Source organism: Vespula vulgaris, chromosome 21 (genome assembly GCF_905475345.1).
Source record: "Vespula vulgaris chromosome 21, iyVesVulg1.1, whole genome shotgun sequence".
Taxonomy (NCBI): Eukaryota; Metazoa; Arthropoda; class Insecta; order Hymenoptera; family Vespidae; genus Vespula; species Vespula vulgaris.
In genome coordinates, this window is record NC_066606.1 from 2,793,456 (window position 1) to 2,811,138 (window position 17,683).

At 33.1% G+C, this 17,683-nt stretch overlaps 1 protein-coding gene and 1 long non-coding RNA gene across 10 annotated transcripts in view; one reads left to right on the forward strand and one right to left on the reverse strand.

Annotated features, from left to right (window-relative positions):
• The window catches only part of LOC127071190 (fasciclin-1), a 301,670-nt gene extending 288,754 nt beyond the window's left edge, over positions 1-12,916 (reverse strand). For 3 of the 8 annotated variants that reach the window (XM_051010166.1, XM_051010167.1, XM_051010165.1), the window contains exon 1: positions 11,986-12,915. In XM_051010166.1, the coding sequence (XP_050866123.1) occupies positions 11,986-12,108 (123 nt within the window). In that variant the 5' untranslated portion in view covers positions 12,109-12,915. Of the gene's footprint in view, positions 1-11,985 lie in introns of all 8 variants that reach the window. The other 5 variants (XM_051010164.1, XM_051010161.1, XM_051010163.1 and 2 more) reach the window with 4 other exon arrangements.
• Positions 12,917-13,646: 730 nt separating this feature from the next.
• LOC127071209 (uncharacterized) overlaps positions 13,647-17,683 on the forward strand; it is an 81,461-nt gene continuing 77,424 nt past the window's right edge. Inside the window, exon 1 of one of the 2 annotated variants that reach the window (XR_007784929.1) lies at positions 13,647-13,869. This is a non-coding gene — a long non-coding RNA (uncharacterized LOC127071209). The remainder of the gene's footprint in view (positions 13,870-17,683) is intronic. The other variant, XR_007784930.1, reaches the window with a different exon arrangement.

A 17,683-nucleotide genomic window follows, 5' to 3' on the forward strand; every position in this document is an offset into this window, starting at 1 on the left:
TTATATCACATCGCGTTATAAGATACTTCTCGTACAAGTCGATAATAATAAAGGTAATCATTAAAGATAAATTAGCTACGTGAATGCAATCTGGAAATAATGGATGACGATGGACGAGTGAATGCTAGTGACGGCAACAACAAACAACAAACAACAAACAACAACAAACTCTCGTCGTTTTTCTTTCTTTCGATAAATCGATCCGATCGAACTACTAATCTAAACCATCGACTAATAATCTATACTTACTTGCTTTTTCTTCTATACACATATTTACATATTTACTTATATACATATCCACGTATATTGTCTTACAACGAGAATATAAAAATAAAAAAAAAGAAAAGAAAAAATTCACAGCTCGATTCGAGATAAACGGGCGCATACATCTCGAAATGAAACACGTATTTCAAATCGATGGGATATCGTTCGTGTATTTCGTGTACTTGTATGTACATGTGTGTGTGTGTGTGTGTATATATGTAAAATAATAAAGTCTGTTTGTTCTCTACTTTACAATTACGTTTGCAATTATATTTGTCCGATATTATTCTATTTAAAATTCGTATTGCACGTTACGTCGAATTATCCCATACGTATTCGAGTCCCTCCCCCACCCCACTGTACTCCTACCCTTCTCTCTCTTGACGACTTTGTGTTCGTCCAGAATACGTCGGAAACAATCCGATATATTCGAAATATCATAAATTCGAGTGTAAATTTTGCCCAGATGCAAACGAGATCTTTTGCATAAATTATATTCTTTTTTTTTTAATTTTTTTATTTTTTTTTATTTTTTTCTACACCTCGTCACCATCGACACCTCCCCTCTCTGATTATTTTGACTGGCTCGTGTAAAATTAATGAGCGAGAATTATGCGTTCTCTCGAATCTCGATTTATCGCGAACGACGAAAAACACTTTAGTGTTTTTTTTTTTTTTTTTTTTAATTCGATCGACAAGCTAGAGAAGATCGTCTTCAAATAAATCTTAAGTAATACACATAGATAATGAACGCAGTGGGTTCTTTATAAACAATGATGTTGATAGATGTGAGAATAAATGAAATAAATAAATGAACAAATAAAAAAAAAAAGAAACGTACGTACGTAACATAAATCAAATTTCCCAAACAAGAAAAATATATTCCATGATAATCTTCCAAATCAATTCTTAGATTATCTATTATTTCGTGTTTCATATGATACTACAATAAATTTTGTCAAATAACGATTTATTTTAATGACATCGATATAGTTCGATGATATCGTAATATTTCATATCGGAACGAAAGAAATCTTAATATCTTTGATATTAAAAATATCATTAACCATATATTTACATATATAATTTCTCTTTCGCGTATTTTTTATATAGCTTTATTACATCAGATTATATTTTCCAATAAAAAAAAAATACTATTATTACTTCTTTAAACACAAAATATTGAAAATATCGAAAAGAGTTCAAAAGAAATTAAAGCTTTCATTTTTAAAAAATTAAACAAGTAGTATGACTCTAGCAAACGATCGATCAAATCCAAATTAATAATCGTACAAGATCTATACCCGTGAACAATGAGAATCGTTTTTGTGATCCTGTCAAGATCCTTCTAACATCGAAACGATCTATCAAGAGCATTAACCACAATGCGTATCGATCTAATAGTATCGAAGGTCGCGGCCGATAGACAGTCTAGAGATCGTATTTGTCGACACTAATACCGGCTCTACTATGCATCTCATTGTGACCCGTGGTGGTGCATCGGATCCAATTACGTACGATACACATACGACTGCTCTATCTATATCTATATCTATCTCTATGGTAGCCATCACTATAGTTGAACGTAACTTCAGGTAACCTCGAAAACAATTCTCGCATGACAAACTGTTCGCTAACCGATAGATCGCATTGCCTTATTGACGACGACAACACAACACGCACGTTCTAACTTATTTATGAGAGATCCTTATATTTAACTTACGTCGTTCAATATCGGCCGATCGTCCGATCGTGCGTTCGTCCAAATTTTATATCGTTATTTAGAAATGATCGAAGAAAGAAAAGAAAAAGGGATGAAAGAAATATTTTGTTAAGTAGAATCTCTTTCTTTTCTGTTTTATTTAATTTCTTTATTATATTATATTCTATCGAAATATTTCGTTATATGAAATCTTATATTGGAGCGTTATTTTTTTCTATGATCGAGAGAAAAAAAATTATGTTCCGTCGAGTAGCATTTTTTTTTTTTTTTTTTTTAATTATTTTATATTATATCGTTATTTAGAAATGATTGAAGAAAGATAAGAAGGATAAGGAAAAAAATGTTCTGTTAATTTTTTTTCTTTTATATATATAAAGAATTAAGAAGAAAATTAAGGTAAATGATAATATTCATTTTTTTGTTTTACCTAAATATTAAATTAGATTAGATTAAATGAAATGAAATGAAACGGAATGAAATTAAATTTCAACATTTTGCTCAAAAGAATTAAAAAGAAAATTAAATTAGACATAATATTATACGTTTCATTATTTTTCGATGGAATTGGAAAGAAAGTTAAGCCGAATAATAAATTGCATCCATTTGTCTTTTCTTTCACATTGAAAGATTCAGAAAGAAGGTTGACTTAAATAATAAAATTCGTCCCTTTCTTTTCTTTTCTTTTCTTTTCTTTTCTTTTCTTTTCCTTTCAAAGAAAAATTGCAGAGAGAAAATTAAGTTAGTTAATTTCCGAATATATCTCCATGATATATTCACATTTTCCAAATATATACATACATATATAATTTAATCGTCGCAAAAACAAACGAAACAAAAAAGAAAGAAAAAAGGGAGAAGAAAAAAAAGAAAAAAAAAAGAAAACACGATTCGATAAAAACTTTGAAAATCTCATCAAATTTGCTTTTTGCGTTTCGACTTACATTCCCGAATTCATCTTAAAATAAAATCAAATAAAATCAAAAATAAAATCAAAAATAAAATAATATACATTTTCACCACCCTCTCTCTCTCTCTTCTCTCTCTCTCTCTCTCTCTATCTTTATTTCTTTCAGATTGCTGTGAAGAAAGAAAACGCACGAACAATCGAAACTCTATTTATAGAAAATACAAATCAAATGGATATATATCTCTTATCTTTGCTTCGTCGTCGTCGACGTTAGAAAATTTACGACAACGCCAAACGCATTAGAATTTCTTACGAAGTTACACAATGCTAAGAGAAAAAGAAAGAGAAAGAGAGAGTTCGACAATAATCGTGTGTGTATATGTGTATGTGTGTGTATCTACTCTCGTATTAACACACAAAGAAACTAGCAATTTTGCCATTATTACCGACAATTGTTACACCCCCTGTAACAACGAGATATCACATAACAGCAAAAATACATAACCGAATGGCGTGTATATATGACGGATAAGAGAGAATATCGTTTCATTCGGAAATCGAACGGATGTTCTATATAATCGAGAAGGTTATTGTACCTATTGTATTAAAGTACATGTATAATATATTAAAGAGATTTGTTCATATTATAATTAATATCGATATTCTTTATTCAATCGTATAAACTTACGTTATTGTGATAATATTTAATAATATTATTCATATTTATATATATATATATTAATGGGTATTTAATAATTAACAAGATTGATTCGATAACAAAATCAAAGTATACGAAAAAAAATTATATTAAAAAAAAAAAAAAGAAACAGCCGTCTTAACGAGGGATCAATGTTTTCTAATCGAATATGTATATAAGCATGATACGTATGTATATAAAATAAAAATAAAATTTCAATCATTCGATCTATTACATATCCCATTTCTATAAACGTCAATTTTAACGTGATCAACTTTTCTACACATATATACATATAAGTTTATACAATTATATAAACACCATAAAATAATGTAATATCTCATTGGATAAGTAGATAATTAAATTTATATTCCAAAATTCAAAGACGATAAAAAGTTAAATTGTTTTCATAAATAAAGAAACGATTAAACATATACACATTCATACATACATACATACATACATACATACATATATAAACACGCACAAATGCTTGTCACAAATTTATGTGAGAGATCCAGAAGAAAAAAAAAAAAGAAAAAAGAAAAAGAAGAAAAAAAAAATCTGCATAAATATATCATACACTGTAATATACTTTTTTTAGCTTAGCCATTGGACCACGGGATAGCGGATCACCATATGTGTGTATCTTATTTTTAATAAAGAAAGGAAGAGAGAGAGAAAGAGGCAGACAAGATAGACAGAGAAAGAAAAAGAGAAAGAGAGAGAAAGAGAGAGAGAGAGAGAGAGAGAGAGAGAGAGAGAGAGAGAGAGAGAGACATCGTGGTAGGGCAAGCACAGCAGGACGCTGTGCATTGTTTCGTCTCTGCACGAACGGCTCGTTAAAAATATCCGGTCGTGGCGAAGGAGAGAATGATGGAGGATGAAGAGAAAGAGGAGTAGTAGTAGAAGTAGTAGGAGGAATAGGAGGATGAGGAGGATGAGGAGAAAGAAGAGAAAGGGAGGACGAGAGAGGAAAGAACGTCGAAGGCTGGCAAGGTAAAGAGCAAGAGACTGACTCGTGCTGCTCGTTGATGATAACGTGTTCGTTCACCTCACATACAACAGTCCCTCTTCTACGTATACTATCTCACTATATATGTGTGTATGTATGTACATATGTATATGTGTGTAGGTGTGTGTATACGATGCTTCAAGTCATTGTACGACGACCCTAATTCGCTTTACCATGGGGTTGTCTATCTATCTATCTATCTATCTATCTATCTATCTATCTATCTATCTATCTATCTATCTATCTATCTATCTATCTTTCTCATAGGCTCTTTATCTAACGATCAAGAGAACGCGATCGAAAGTACATCATTTTTCTAATGCTCCTTGTTTTATTTTACTACTTGGGTTATCGTTTTCGTGATAAACGAATGGGAAAAGAATTGTTTTCGTTATAACGTGTATTATTATTATTATTATTATTATTATTATGGGGTTCACTGTTCATTTTTACAGGATACAACGTATGTATGTATGTATGTATGTATGCGCATAAGATTACACGTAAGTTATGTTATCAAGAAGAATGTATGAGAAACGAGAGAACGTTTCGTTACAATACGTTCGTCGAATTCTTTTTTTTTTCTTTTTCTTTTTCTTTTTCTTTTTCTTCCTCTTCCCTTCATATTTACTACTTAAAATATTTATTTATTCGTCGTCATTGACGAATAAAAATAACAACCAGTTGAAAACGTGATAATTAAAATCGTCAGCGACCAATTAATTAATTAAACATTTCTCGCATCACGTAATTTGTTATATCACGATTTAAAATGTCGAATGATAGAATCGTAAGTGACTTCTTCGCCATTATTATTATTATTATTATTATTATTGTTATTATTATTATTATTATACTTAAAATAATATTCGTCAATTGTTAACAATGAATAAAAATAATGTCTATTGAAATGTGACGAATAAAAATCTGTAATTATTATGAACACAATTAATTATACTTCGAGGTAGATATTGTTATATGTATTATGTCAATTAATAAAATCGTATGTATATACAGATACGTGTGTATATGCTTATGTATGATTGTTATGTGTTATACAAGTGAAAAATGAGCGAAAATGGTCGTTGGTATTTCTCTCTCTTTCTATCTATCTATATTCTCTCTTTCTCTTTCTCTTTCTCTCTTTCTCTCTCTCTTTACGCTTACCACTTAAAATATTATCGGTCATTGTTAACGAATAATAAGAATGACACGTATTAAAACTGATAATTAAAAATCTGAAGTCGTTATTTCGTCAATTAAATAAAATAACGTAGTACACGTTATTATATTATACCGTTTAATACCTAATCAAGATAATATCCCGAATATATTAACGTCGAAATTACGTTAGTCGATAGTAAATAATATCGATAGATCGTTCAATCGAATATCCCTCCTTTCGATATATCCCTCGTTCTCGTAAATCTTTACTTTCTGTTATACTACCTCGCGAAATCACTTTTGTCGCTCGTAAAAGTAAAGTATCTGAAAAAAGAGAAAAAAAAGAAAGAAAGAAAAGAAAGGAAAGATAGAGAGAGAAAGAGAAAAAAAGAAAAGAAGAAGAAATGGAGAAAAAAAATAAAATAAAAGAGAAGAAAAAAGTTTTCTAAACGTACTTACGCGAAACTAAGGGTTTTGATAGAAAAGTGAAAAGTCAGATTGTATAAAGTTGGAGAGAGACAAGAAGAGAGAAAGAAAGAGAGAGAGAGAGAGAGAGAGTATCGCGAACATTTTAAAGTAATTCGCGCAAATCGATCAACTTGAAAAGTGGCCTACGGACGGAAAGCTCCTGTCCATTTTTCTCTCAGCAACAAGTTGTCGGACTGAAAAGGGCGACGAAGACGAAGACGAAGACGACGAAGACGACGATGACGTTAAGTTTCTTTTTTTCCTCGCCTTTGTGAAAAGCAGCATAGTCACGATACTTCAAACGAACTACGACCTAAACATCCTAATTCAATTCAAAGTGTTCAAAAGGTCTACAAAAATTGATCGATCATATTGTATTGGCTTAGTCAATATATATGTAATGTAAGGGAATTTTTATTGATTTATATTTTAATAAATAGGTTGTTCTTTTTTATTTTACTTTTTCTTTTTTTTTTTGTAACGAAAATTATTATTTTATGTATATGTATATGTATAGTATTTTGTTTCCCTTTCGTTTGAAAAAATTTGCTATCTTATATCTATATAAATAACGTTGTGAAGTATCTCGTTCTTTTCCTTTTTTTTTTTCTTTTCATATTGGAGATTGTTAGTATTTTTTTTTTTTTACAAATGAATACAAAAAATACCTGTATGTAGTACTTTTGTTTTCATTATTTATTTAAAATAAAAATAGATAAATAAATTTTACTATATTATATTCAAATAAGTAACACTAGTAACGTAGGACTTTTACTTATATTTGTGAAAGCCTCTAATGTTTTATATATGTAAATTAATACATATAATTTCTATTATATCGATGATAATATTGCGAATATATTTATTAATCGTCGTTAGGAATTAATTCGTTGTAAAGTGCAGCGAATCTGTTTCGAGTGAACTTTGTGTAAAAATTAACAAAAATAAATAAATAAATAAATAAGAAAAGAAGCAAAACGAAAAGAAAAATGGAAATTTTCGTGGAGAACTTGTCGAACATTTAAGTAACTCCATTATCCGCATTCTCTCGTGTTTAAACCACCACACGACATTTACTTCAATTTGGCCACTACGACTGACGTAGTAATTACAAACTCAAGTAGAGGAGAGTTTGCTGCCAGAGAAAATACATAAGCAGAAGCCGTGACACGGATATACACGTATATACGTCCGCATAGTAAAAGTCAAAAATCAGTGATCTACTAAAACTTACTAGAACACGAAACTTTAATCTTTATCTATTAAACGTACCACCGAAAACTCGCTTAAAATTAATTATTAATTTTATAACGTGAACGACGTTGAAAATATATTTATACATATCTATCTGTCTATGATATAACGTAGTTTAAACGAATGTAATAAACTTGATTGAATGAATCATATTAATCCTAATAATAATAATAAACTACAGTAATAATAATTGAGTATATTAATAATAATAATAAAATTATCGAGTAATATAAAAATATCTTTACATTCTCTTCTCATCATAAACCATAAAGCTTTAGAGAGGAAAAAGAAGAAAAAGAAAAAAGAAAAACAAAATATCTAGAATTCGTGTATGAAAAATTTGCATTTAGAAGAGAGAAGAGATGATCTCGTTCGGTCGTATCAAGTGCTTGTTCTCCTTATCTCCTATATATATATATATATATATATATATATATATATATATAACCTCTCATGCATTCGTAACGTCGAACTAACCTGAGCTAACCTCAAAAGTAAAAAAGAAAAAAAGATCGTCGGGCGTCTTTACCCTTCGCTATGTCGTTTTGATCGCTTCGAGGACAAGTACATTATAAGTTTGCCTTTTAACCAAGATAAAAGAGATCACTTTTCTTCTCTTTGATGTTATAAGAAATAATTCTCATTCCCGATAAATGGCAACTGAACCACCGTCAGCACCCTCACCCCTATTTCTATCTGTCCCTTCTTCTTCTTCTCCTTTTCAAGAATTTTCTACAAAATCGTTCTCTTTATCCCTTCTTAATACACTTTCTTTTGTAAATGTACACGAGTACGTAAAAATTCGAATTTACGGGACATCGCAAAATTTCGAAAGCATTTCGATCATATTTATCGAGACGAAAGCATCAAATCGGACGCAATCTCATTCGAAAATATTCGAAAGTGATTTTTTTAATTACTAGTCGAGCTTAATTTTATTTATTTCGTACGAACGGCTTGGGAAAATCATTTGGTTTAATTTGCTTTGAAAAAAGAAAAAAAAAGAAATTAATAAATGAAAGTAAATAAATGAATAAATAAATGAATGAATAAATATAAATAATAATAATAATAATAATAATAATAATAATAATAATAATAATAATAATAATAATAATAAAATGAATAAAAAAGAAAGAAGATTCGAGGACGAATTCGATTAATTGAAATAAACTTGTTCTTCAGAGATGTCAGTATAAACTATGTCACCCGTAAGTTTCTCCAAAAGTACAAATGCGGTATTCTACAGGATCGATGGATTAGATAATATCGTCGTAACCCAAATCGTTAAGTGCAAAGCTACGGCATTGACGTTTCTAAAAGGGGAGAGGAAAGAAAAAGAAAAAGAAAGAAAAGAAAGAAAAGAAAAGGATGCAAAAAATAATTAATTTTCTAGAAACAAATTCGCAAAATTACACTAGAAGCGTATCACCATAAAAGCAATTACTAAATTCATCGCAATTACTAGTAAAAGTATTAACAGACGATTTCCGAAAGTCAAAATTAAAAAAAAAAGATAAATAAATAAATAAACAAACAAAAATCGAGATATACGAAGTAATAATTAAGAACGAGAAGAAAATAAAAAATAAAAAAAAAGAAAATGAAAAGAGAAGACGTAAAAAATAAAAAAATAAAAGAGAGAGAGAGAAAGAAAAAGAAAAAAGTTTGTACGAGAAACGCGAAAACTTTCAAATAATTTTCTTTTCCTTTTTCGAACTATAAAAAAAAAATAAAATGATAAAAAGATAATTGAACAAAAAGAGAATAATCTTTCGATGAGAGAAAGAAAAAGAAAGAAAGAAAGAAAGAGAGAGAAAGAGAGAGAAAGAAAGAGAAAGAATCAGTCGATAAAAATCGTTGCATCGTTATACAGAACGTACATATACATATATACGTATATATAATACATACACATATACATATACATATATACGAAGATGTACGGCGCGAAGTTGGTGCCGCAATGCGCCGACATACTGACCCAAAAATACCCCCACCCCTCTCCTCCCCCTCCTCCTCCCCCCCGAAATTTCCTTCTAACCGTCTCAAACGTTTTCGTTAACAAAACGTACGATAACTTTTCTTCTCCCTTCGCACAGATACGTACTACGTAAAAGAAATGAATGATAAAAGTGTTTGATTAAAAAAAAGAGAGAGAGAGAGAGAGAGAGAGAGAGAAGAAAAAGATGGAGAAAATAAAAAATAAAAAAAAAATAAAATAAAAGATGTTCCGAGAAAATCTGGAAAAAGTTGAAATGTTACAATGTCATACACACAAATATACGCATATATACATTACACACATCGCACACACGCACGCACAGATACGAAATAATAACGGGTTGCTTTGCTTTCGACATAACCTATACGCACATACACGCACTTCATAAATTGAACGTTATGAGTGTTAAACTGCACAAAACGTTCCGACGCGAGGCGAACGATTTGCGAAACGATTTTGAAGCTAAATAATACTAGACGTTTTCAATTTCCGTTCATGGCGTTCACACAAACGCACCTACGTACGTACGTACATGTATAGATGTGTATATAAAAAAAAGAAATAGAAAAAAAAAAAATTCGAAAGAATCCATCCAACGGACACTGTTTGGTTATACATTCTTTACCGTACCATGTCGTAGTATACATATCGCCGAACGTTTTGTTTCGACGTATGCTACTAACAAACAAATAAATAATTAAAAAAAAAAAAGAAGAAATTGAAAAAAGAAGAAAAAATAATAGAACAAATAAATAAATATATAAATATATAGGATGTATATACGGGGAGAGAAACAACGGGCAAAAAGAGAAAGGAAATATGAATTTTTCTGAAGCTCCTGCCATTTTTGACCGGTGCATATTTCTTTGACGTTTTGATAAAAAAAAAGAGAGAGAGAGAGAGAGATATGAAAAAAAAAGAAAAAAGAAAATCATCATTTTTCCTTCCTCCAAAATTTTTTTTTTTTTTTTTCATTTTATTATCCCATAGAAAAAGAAAAAAGAAAGAAAGAAAGAAAGAAACGAAACGAAACGAAACGAAACGAAAGAAAATAAAAGAAGAAAAGAATTCCTAGTTAAAAAGTCGTTACTCAGAACGACATTAGTCTCTTACGAAAGAAAATTTAATAGGAATTTATATTATATCGTTCCTTTCGTGGAAACGTAATCGAGCGAGAAGATATAAGTAAAAAGAAAAAGAAACAAAAAGGAAGAGAAAAAAAATGGAAAGAAAAAAAATATGTAACCGACGACAGGGCGTGGTGGACATAAGGAAGTTATATACATATATGTATATATATATATATATATATACTATATATATTATACATATATATATACGTGTATGTGGTATGCATATCGCGAAAGACGACACATCTCTTCAAGCGGAAGAAAGTAGTGAAGAAAAAAAAGAAGAAGAAGAAGAAGAAGAAGAAGAGGAAGAAGAAAAAGGAGTAGAAAGAGAAGGAAAGAGAAAAAAAAAGTCAAGAAACGAATTCCACGAAATTCTCGATGCGAACGCGACGTCTAACGTCGCGAACTACTATTTCTTTGCGTTCCGCATTTTATTTTCTACTTATAATCTCTCTCCTCTTTTTCCTTCTTACCAAAAATATATAACGACCAGATAACTGAATATACGTGTGCTCTCGCAAAAGAAAAGAAAAGAAAAGAAAAGAAGAGAAAAGAAAAGAAAAGAAAAAACGAACACTTTTTTTTTCTTCTTCTTTTTCGTAAACGTTTCTCGACGAAAAGCGAATTCAACGAGAAAAAAGAAAAAAAAATATATATATACGTATTACATATATATGTGTAACGGTGTTGGACGAGTTTAAAAATGCCGCCATTAGTAGCTTCTTTGTCTCTGTTTTTCGCTCTTCCTAAGTTCCTCTCTCTTTCTCTCTCTCTTTTACACACACTCTTTATCTCTCTATCTCCGTCTCTCTTACGCGCAGTCTGTTCGGATTTGTTCTGGGATTCTCGGAAAGCGAGAAAAGTGAGAACGTTCGTTCTTTCCAACGGTCGTGAGGCTTGGAACGTTGCTTGAAGGGCACTACTACCGATGTCCTTGAACCTCTCCACGCATCCGTAAATTTATAATACACTGCCACTTGCACTTGAAAACGAAGCTTTCTAAAAGGAGCTTTTCTTACGCATATGGTATACGATATATTTATTACTTACTGATATGATTTAGAAAATATATATACACCTAAAAAAAAAAAAAAAAAAGAAAGAAAGAGAGAGAAAGAGAAAGATCTTTCTGTTCGTGTTTCGTTCGATATACTTTTTAACGGTTTGTCGCTGTTTAACCTCGTCAAAGAGAGAGAGAGAGAGAGAGAGAGAAATAGCGAGAAAAAGAGAGAGAGAGAGAGAGAGAGAGAGAGAACGAAAGAAACAGTTGAAAATCGTAAAACGGTTGTAAGATCAATGGCGGGATCGATGAACCTCGAAGCGATAGTGGTAGTAAAATCTTTGAGGGCACTAACCTGTGATAGATCAGCGTCGTCGTAAATCCTTGCTTCCATCGTCATCACGCTGGCCGTGGTACCCGTGGTCCCATCGCTTAGGACGAGCGCGACGAAGAAGGCGAAGAAGAAGGCGGCCATCATCGTCTGGTCGGTTCTTCTCGCGCGTTTACTTGGAAAATGGCGATGGTCAAAGCGTCAAGGTCACTATATTTTATCTCTCTTTAAATATATATACGTAAATATGTATATATATATATATATATATATATATATATATTTCTTTGCTTCTGTATTTCGTCGGGGTAACACAAACAGAATATGAGAAACACAAACGGAGTAGTAACTCACTCGCGAGATCGAAAGAACGGAAAGAGAAATAATGGAATGTAAAGAGTAAGGAGAATTAGAAGAAGATGTAGATAAGTTTGTATAGAGAAATGGAAAGAAAGAGAGAAGGAAGGAAGGAAGGAAGGAAGGAAGGAAGGAAGAAGGAAGAAGGAAGGAAGATCCCTCCTCCTTTTTTTGGGATCCGATTGTTCCTTCGCTTCCGTCGTATTTCCAATAGTTTTCTATATACGATCTTTTACTTTCAACGAGAACGTTCAACGATATCGTATCGACGAAAAGCTCGTGTATATACGTATATAAATATATGTTCGAAAGGGAAGGGAAAAAAAAAGATTTAGGATCGAGGGATCTTCTACGTAGTGATCCAACGTAATAATAAGTTAATTAAGATCAAATGGAAATTAATGTAAACGATTGAGGGAGAAGGACAAGAGTAATAAGAATAAGAGTAAGAGTAAGAATAATAAGACTGTCGAAACTCGGAGGAAGAGGACTCGGAGGCGCGACTGGCACGGGCACTCTTTTAGTCGGACGTGTCAACGATACGGAGGATAGCGCGGAACTGCGCCCTCTCCATGCCTGGACCCCCGTCGACCCCCACTCCGCGCTCACGAAACGAGTCTCTTCGGCGTGCTCCAACTGTCCCCCTCTCCTCGCGTCACGCTCTCTCACTCGCTCGTTCGGCCCCTTCCGTCGCTACTCGGAGAGCCTCGTTGCCGTCGTCGTCGTCGAAGTCTATCTCTCTCTCTCTCTCTCTCTCTCTCTAGCTCGCGCGCTCTCTCTCTCTTTCTCTCTCTTGTTCGCTCGCGGCCACCGCGCGTGTGACGTCACTTTACCGACCCTTCCCTTCAACGCCTATTCGCGTGCTACGATGAATATATAGCGACCAAGCCTAACTTCCAGCGATTTTCTCTTTCTTCCTCTTCTTTTCTCTCTTCTTCTTATTCTTCTTCTTCTTTTTATTCTTCTTCTTTCCCCGCACCGTAAGTTTAAGATTTCGTGGCCGTTGATCCTTCGTCCGTTGGTTCTTCTCGCGTCTCGTGACGTCATCCGCGTTAGCCTCCCTTTCGTTCTACTCTCTCTCTCTCTCTCTCTTTTTCTTTGTCTTTTTTACTCTTTCTCTCTCTCTCTCTCTCTCTTTCTTTCTCCTTCTCTTTCTCTCTCCTGCACACTGACTTTTTACTTCCTTCGTGCCTATGAACTTGCCGTTCGAACGAGCCTTCGAGAAAAGATCGAGGGGGAGGAGGCACGGAAGAAGGAACGGTAGGACGCGTTCGTCGTACGCATGATGCCGCTAACCGACAACAACGACGACGACATAAACGACAACGTCGGACAATGACGACGCGATCATCGTGTAGTGAATATCGCCGAATCGAATTCTCCCGGTATTACGTTCTCATTTTATTTTGTAACGGAGTAAAACGTGCGATCGGTGCGTGTGTCCAATTTCGGGTATCTTAATTATCGACGAATATATTTCCAACGAATATTTCAAGCTTCGTAGATCTACGAAATACATATTACGACGTTGGAGGGAGATACAACGTGTGAGTAAGTATGTAAATATTTATTAGAATGTTATGATAATGAAATGAAATATTTATTATAAATTTATTACGAAGTAAATATTTATTACGTCGGAATCATTAACGTTACTTTGTTTCTCTCTCTATCTCTGTCCGTTTCTCTCTCTCTTTCTCTCTTTCTCTCTCTCTGTCTTTTTTGCATCAAGTTCGGCCATTTTCTTTTTTTTTTCACCGTTCATTCGACCAATTCGGTTTCGCTGTCGCTAACGGTAGGTGAAATACGTTTTTTTTTCTCTTTTTTTCTTTTTTATTATTCTCTTTTTTTCTCCCTCGGATCGAGAAAATTCAAACAAACTAAAAATATTCAAAAAGATTTAATCGAGTATAGAGATTAATCGAGTCGCGAGCTAGCTAAACGACGGTAGGAGGATACATTTTCGAAATGTTCGTAGTACTAGATCTCGCGCGTGGAATAACCTGTACGAACCTGTTCGAACGTATGTACGTACGTACGTACATACGTATATATATATTATATATATATGTATATATAGTGTACCTAATACAAATAAGGTTATGTACGAGAAATTATATTTACAGCGTACACTTTCAAACGTTTCCCAGATAGTTAGCGTTTCTGCTCTGTACCTCCCCCTCTCTCTCTTTCTCTCTCTCTCTCTTTCTCTCTCTCTCCTTATCCGCTTTCTCCTGAGAACTCTCGCGCGCACGGAATTACTTGTCTAAGTAACCCTAAATTGGTCTAGTTGGCGAGGTCAAACAGCCGTATCTAGACTACTAATTACCCAGAGGATCGAGATGAACTTGGTAGGATTCTGTGCGTACAATCGTAACAGCTAACAATAGGAAAGTTTAACCAATTTCTCGTTTACGTTCTTACCAATTTTGTCCTATAAATTTTCTCTCAAAACGTACATATATCATATACGTACACACACACACACATGTATCTATGTATGCATATATATATATATATATATGCATGTATGTATATGTATGTATATGTATGTATGTATGTATGTATATATATACATGTATGTATATGTATGTATATGTATATATGTATGTATGTATGTGGTAAGTACGTAAGTACATAAGCATATATAAAAGTAAATAAAAGTATCGAATGTACTTACATGATTATGTACGTACGTATTGAAGTACTCGTATAGGTATATTTACATAGTAGATAAGTGAGTGAACGAGCGAGCGAGTAATTAAAATCATAATGCTTCCGGATACCTTCGGATAATATTTTCCATTCGATATCTATCAATTTTCGATACGCTTGTATACCGTAATTAAAATCAGAATAGTTCGGATATTTTTCCGGATAATGTTTTCCATTGGATATCCATCAATATCGATGCGCAAGTATAAATACGGATATGCGAGTATTCGTCGTTATCGATAACGCGACGACGATCGGTCGTTAAAATCGAAAGATTAAAAAACTAATATTTTCAAGCCTTCCTCTTCTTATTTCATTGGACTTTATTCGAATTTATTTGATGTATTACATCTGATTTTCCTTCCTTTGTTCTTTTTTGTTTTGTTTTCCTTCGTTACTACGGATCAAAGAATTTTTTTTCTTTTTTCGTCGACGAAGTGAATTTCTATTTGAAACTTCTAATCAAATCGCACTTCGATACACTCTTTTACATATTTTCACATACCGTACGTACGTATTTACGTATTTACGTGGACAACTGATAAGCGAGCGCAATTAAAATAGTTCTATGATTCAGACATTTTCAAATAATATTTTCCATTCGTTATACGTCCCAATTTATACGTAAATATCCGTCGTAATCGATAACCTCAACGATGATCGTAAAATTGTGAAGATAAAAGAATTAGAATCGATGAGCGTCCTCTTTTTGTTGTACTATATACTTTATCTCTCTCTCTCTCTTTTTCTTTTTTTTCTACATAGATCAAAGCATTCTTTCTTTTCTTTTTTCCCCTCCTCCTTCTCCTCCTCTTCCTCTTCCACCTTTTTTTTTCTTTTTCTCTCGACAAAGTAGATTTCTGTTTGCTACTGCTAATCAAATCGCATATCGGCGCATGCTCCTGCGGAGACTGAGAAAGCATCTATCGATTCGATCAAATATCGATTCAAGGTCATTGATTGCATGTGGAGATTCGTTTCGGTGTAAAGTAGACCTTAAAAACGAAGTTGATTTTGTTTTAAAAATGTCTACTTGTTTGTCCCTCTCTCTCTCTCTCTGTCTCTGTATGCGTGCGAGATGCAGAGAGAGAGAGAGAGAGAGAGAGAGAGAGAGAGAGAGAGAGAGAGAGAAAGAGAAAGAGAAAGAGTCACAAAAATGGAGAAAAATAGAGAGAAAGATAGAGAGAGATAGAGACAGAGATAAAGAAAGATAGATAGAAAGAGAAGGAGAGAAGAAAAGAGAAAGAAGCAAAAGAGATCGCGATTTTTCGCGAACGATTTCAATCGTTTTTTATCGAACACGATGGGGTTCGACAAGATCTTTCGACAAATTGCTTAACATTCCATTCATCGCAGAAGCGGGTAGAAAAGGTGATAGCTCCTAGAAGAAACTCACGAGCTATTCTCTTCCTTTCGATGGCTACGGTAAGCAAAAAGAGACAGACAGAGAGAGAGAGAGTGAGAGAAAAAGAGAAAAAGAGAAAGAGAAAGAGAGAGTATTAGAACGAGAGAGAAAGAGAGAGAGAGAGAGAGAAGGACAAAAACTTGAGCTTTTAACGGCAGGACTTTGGTGTGAAGGAAAATCGCTTGGAGAAAAGAGAAAGAGAGAGAGAAAGAGAAGGAGAAGGGGAGGTAAAGTAAGAGAAAGGGATGAAGAGGAAAAAATGTTGGAAGAAGAAGGGTGGACCAACGTGAAAGAGAACAATTAAGCTTCCACCGTGCTCTCGCGTATCTTCTCTTCTAGGGACCCTCTTAAAACACCGGTCACACCTCGTTCTCCGTTGGACGCCATTTTTCTCTTAATCGTTCATGAAACGACGAGTAATTCTCAATTAAGTATTCTCTCTCTCTCTCTCTGTCTCTCTGTGTTTTTCTCTTTCTTTCTTTGATTTTGAACATAGTAAAGAAAAAAAAAAATGATAGATAAGTGATCGTTTTCTTTCGTCGTCCGTATTCTCAAAGGTCATGCTTTACCAAGTTTTATATTTGACTTATATATTTCGTAAAAATGAAATATATATATGTATATATGTATGTATTTAGGAGATGTGTGCACGCGTGTGTATGTGTGTGATGTGTGTGTGTTCGTACATTTTTGAACACGAACAGCGTGGAATATCTCTCGCGAGGGATATCAAAGTTATGAAAAAAATATTCGTTGAAAAGTTTGTTGTCGATCTTGGTTAGGAGAGGTTACTGTGTTATGCGCTATAAATCATTTCTCTTTCTTTCTTTTTTTGTTGTTGTTCTTCTTCTTCTTCTTGTATTTTCTCTTTTTACGCGCGTGTTTCCACGAGTACGGCCATTTACTTACGTATGAGTACGCACGTATCTCAACGGAGAATAATTGAAGAGATTTCAAGGTTGAGTTAACTTTTCTTGCAATGAAATTCTACGTATTCGTATCGTTGTTGTTATTATTATTTCTTTTTCTGTGTTTTTTTTTTTTTTTCATTCCTCGTAAATACGATATGCGTAAGTCAAAGAGGATACAGATTCAAACGAATTCAATGTCACAACACAAAGCTGTAATGTAACAATAGGAATAAAAATTTTCATTGGAGTGGGGAGAAGGATAATGGCGGTGATCATGGTGGTATGGTGGTGGTGGTGATGGGGGAAGATAGGGAATATCGAAGTCGAGTCGTTG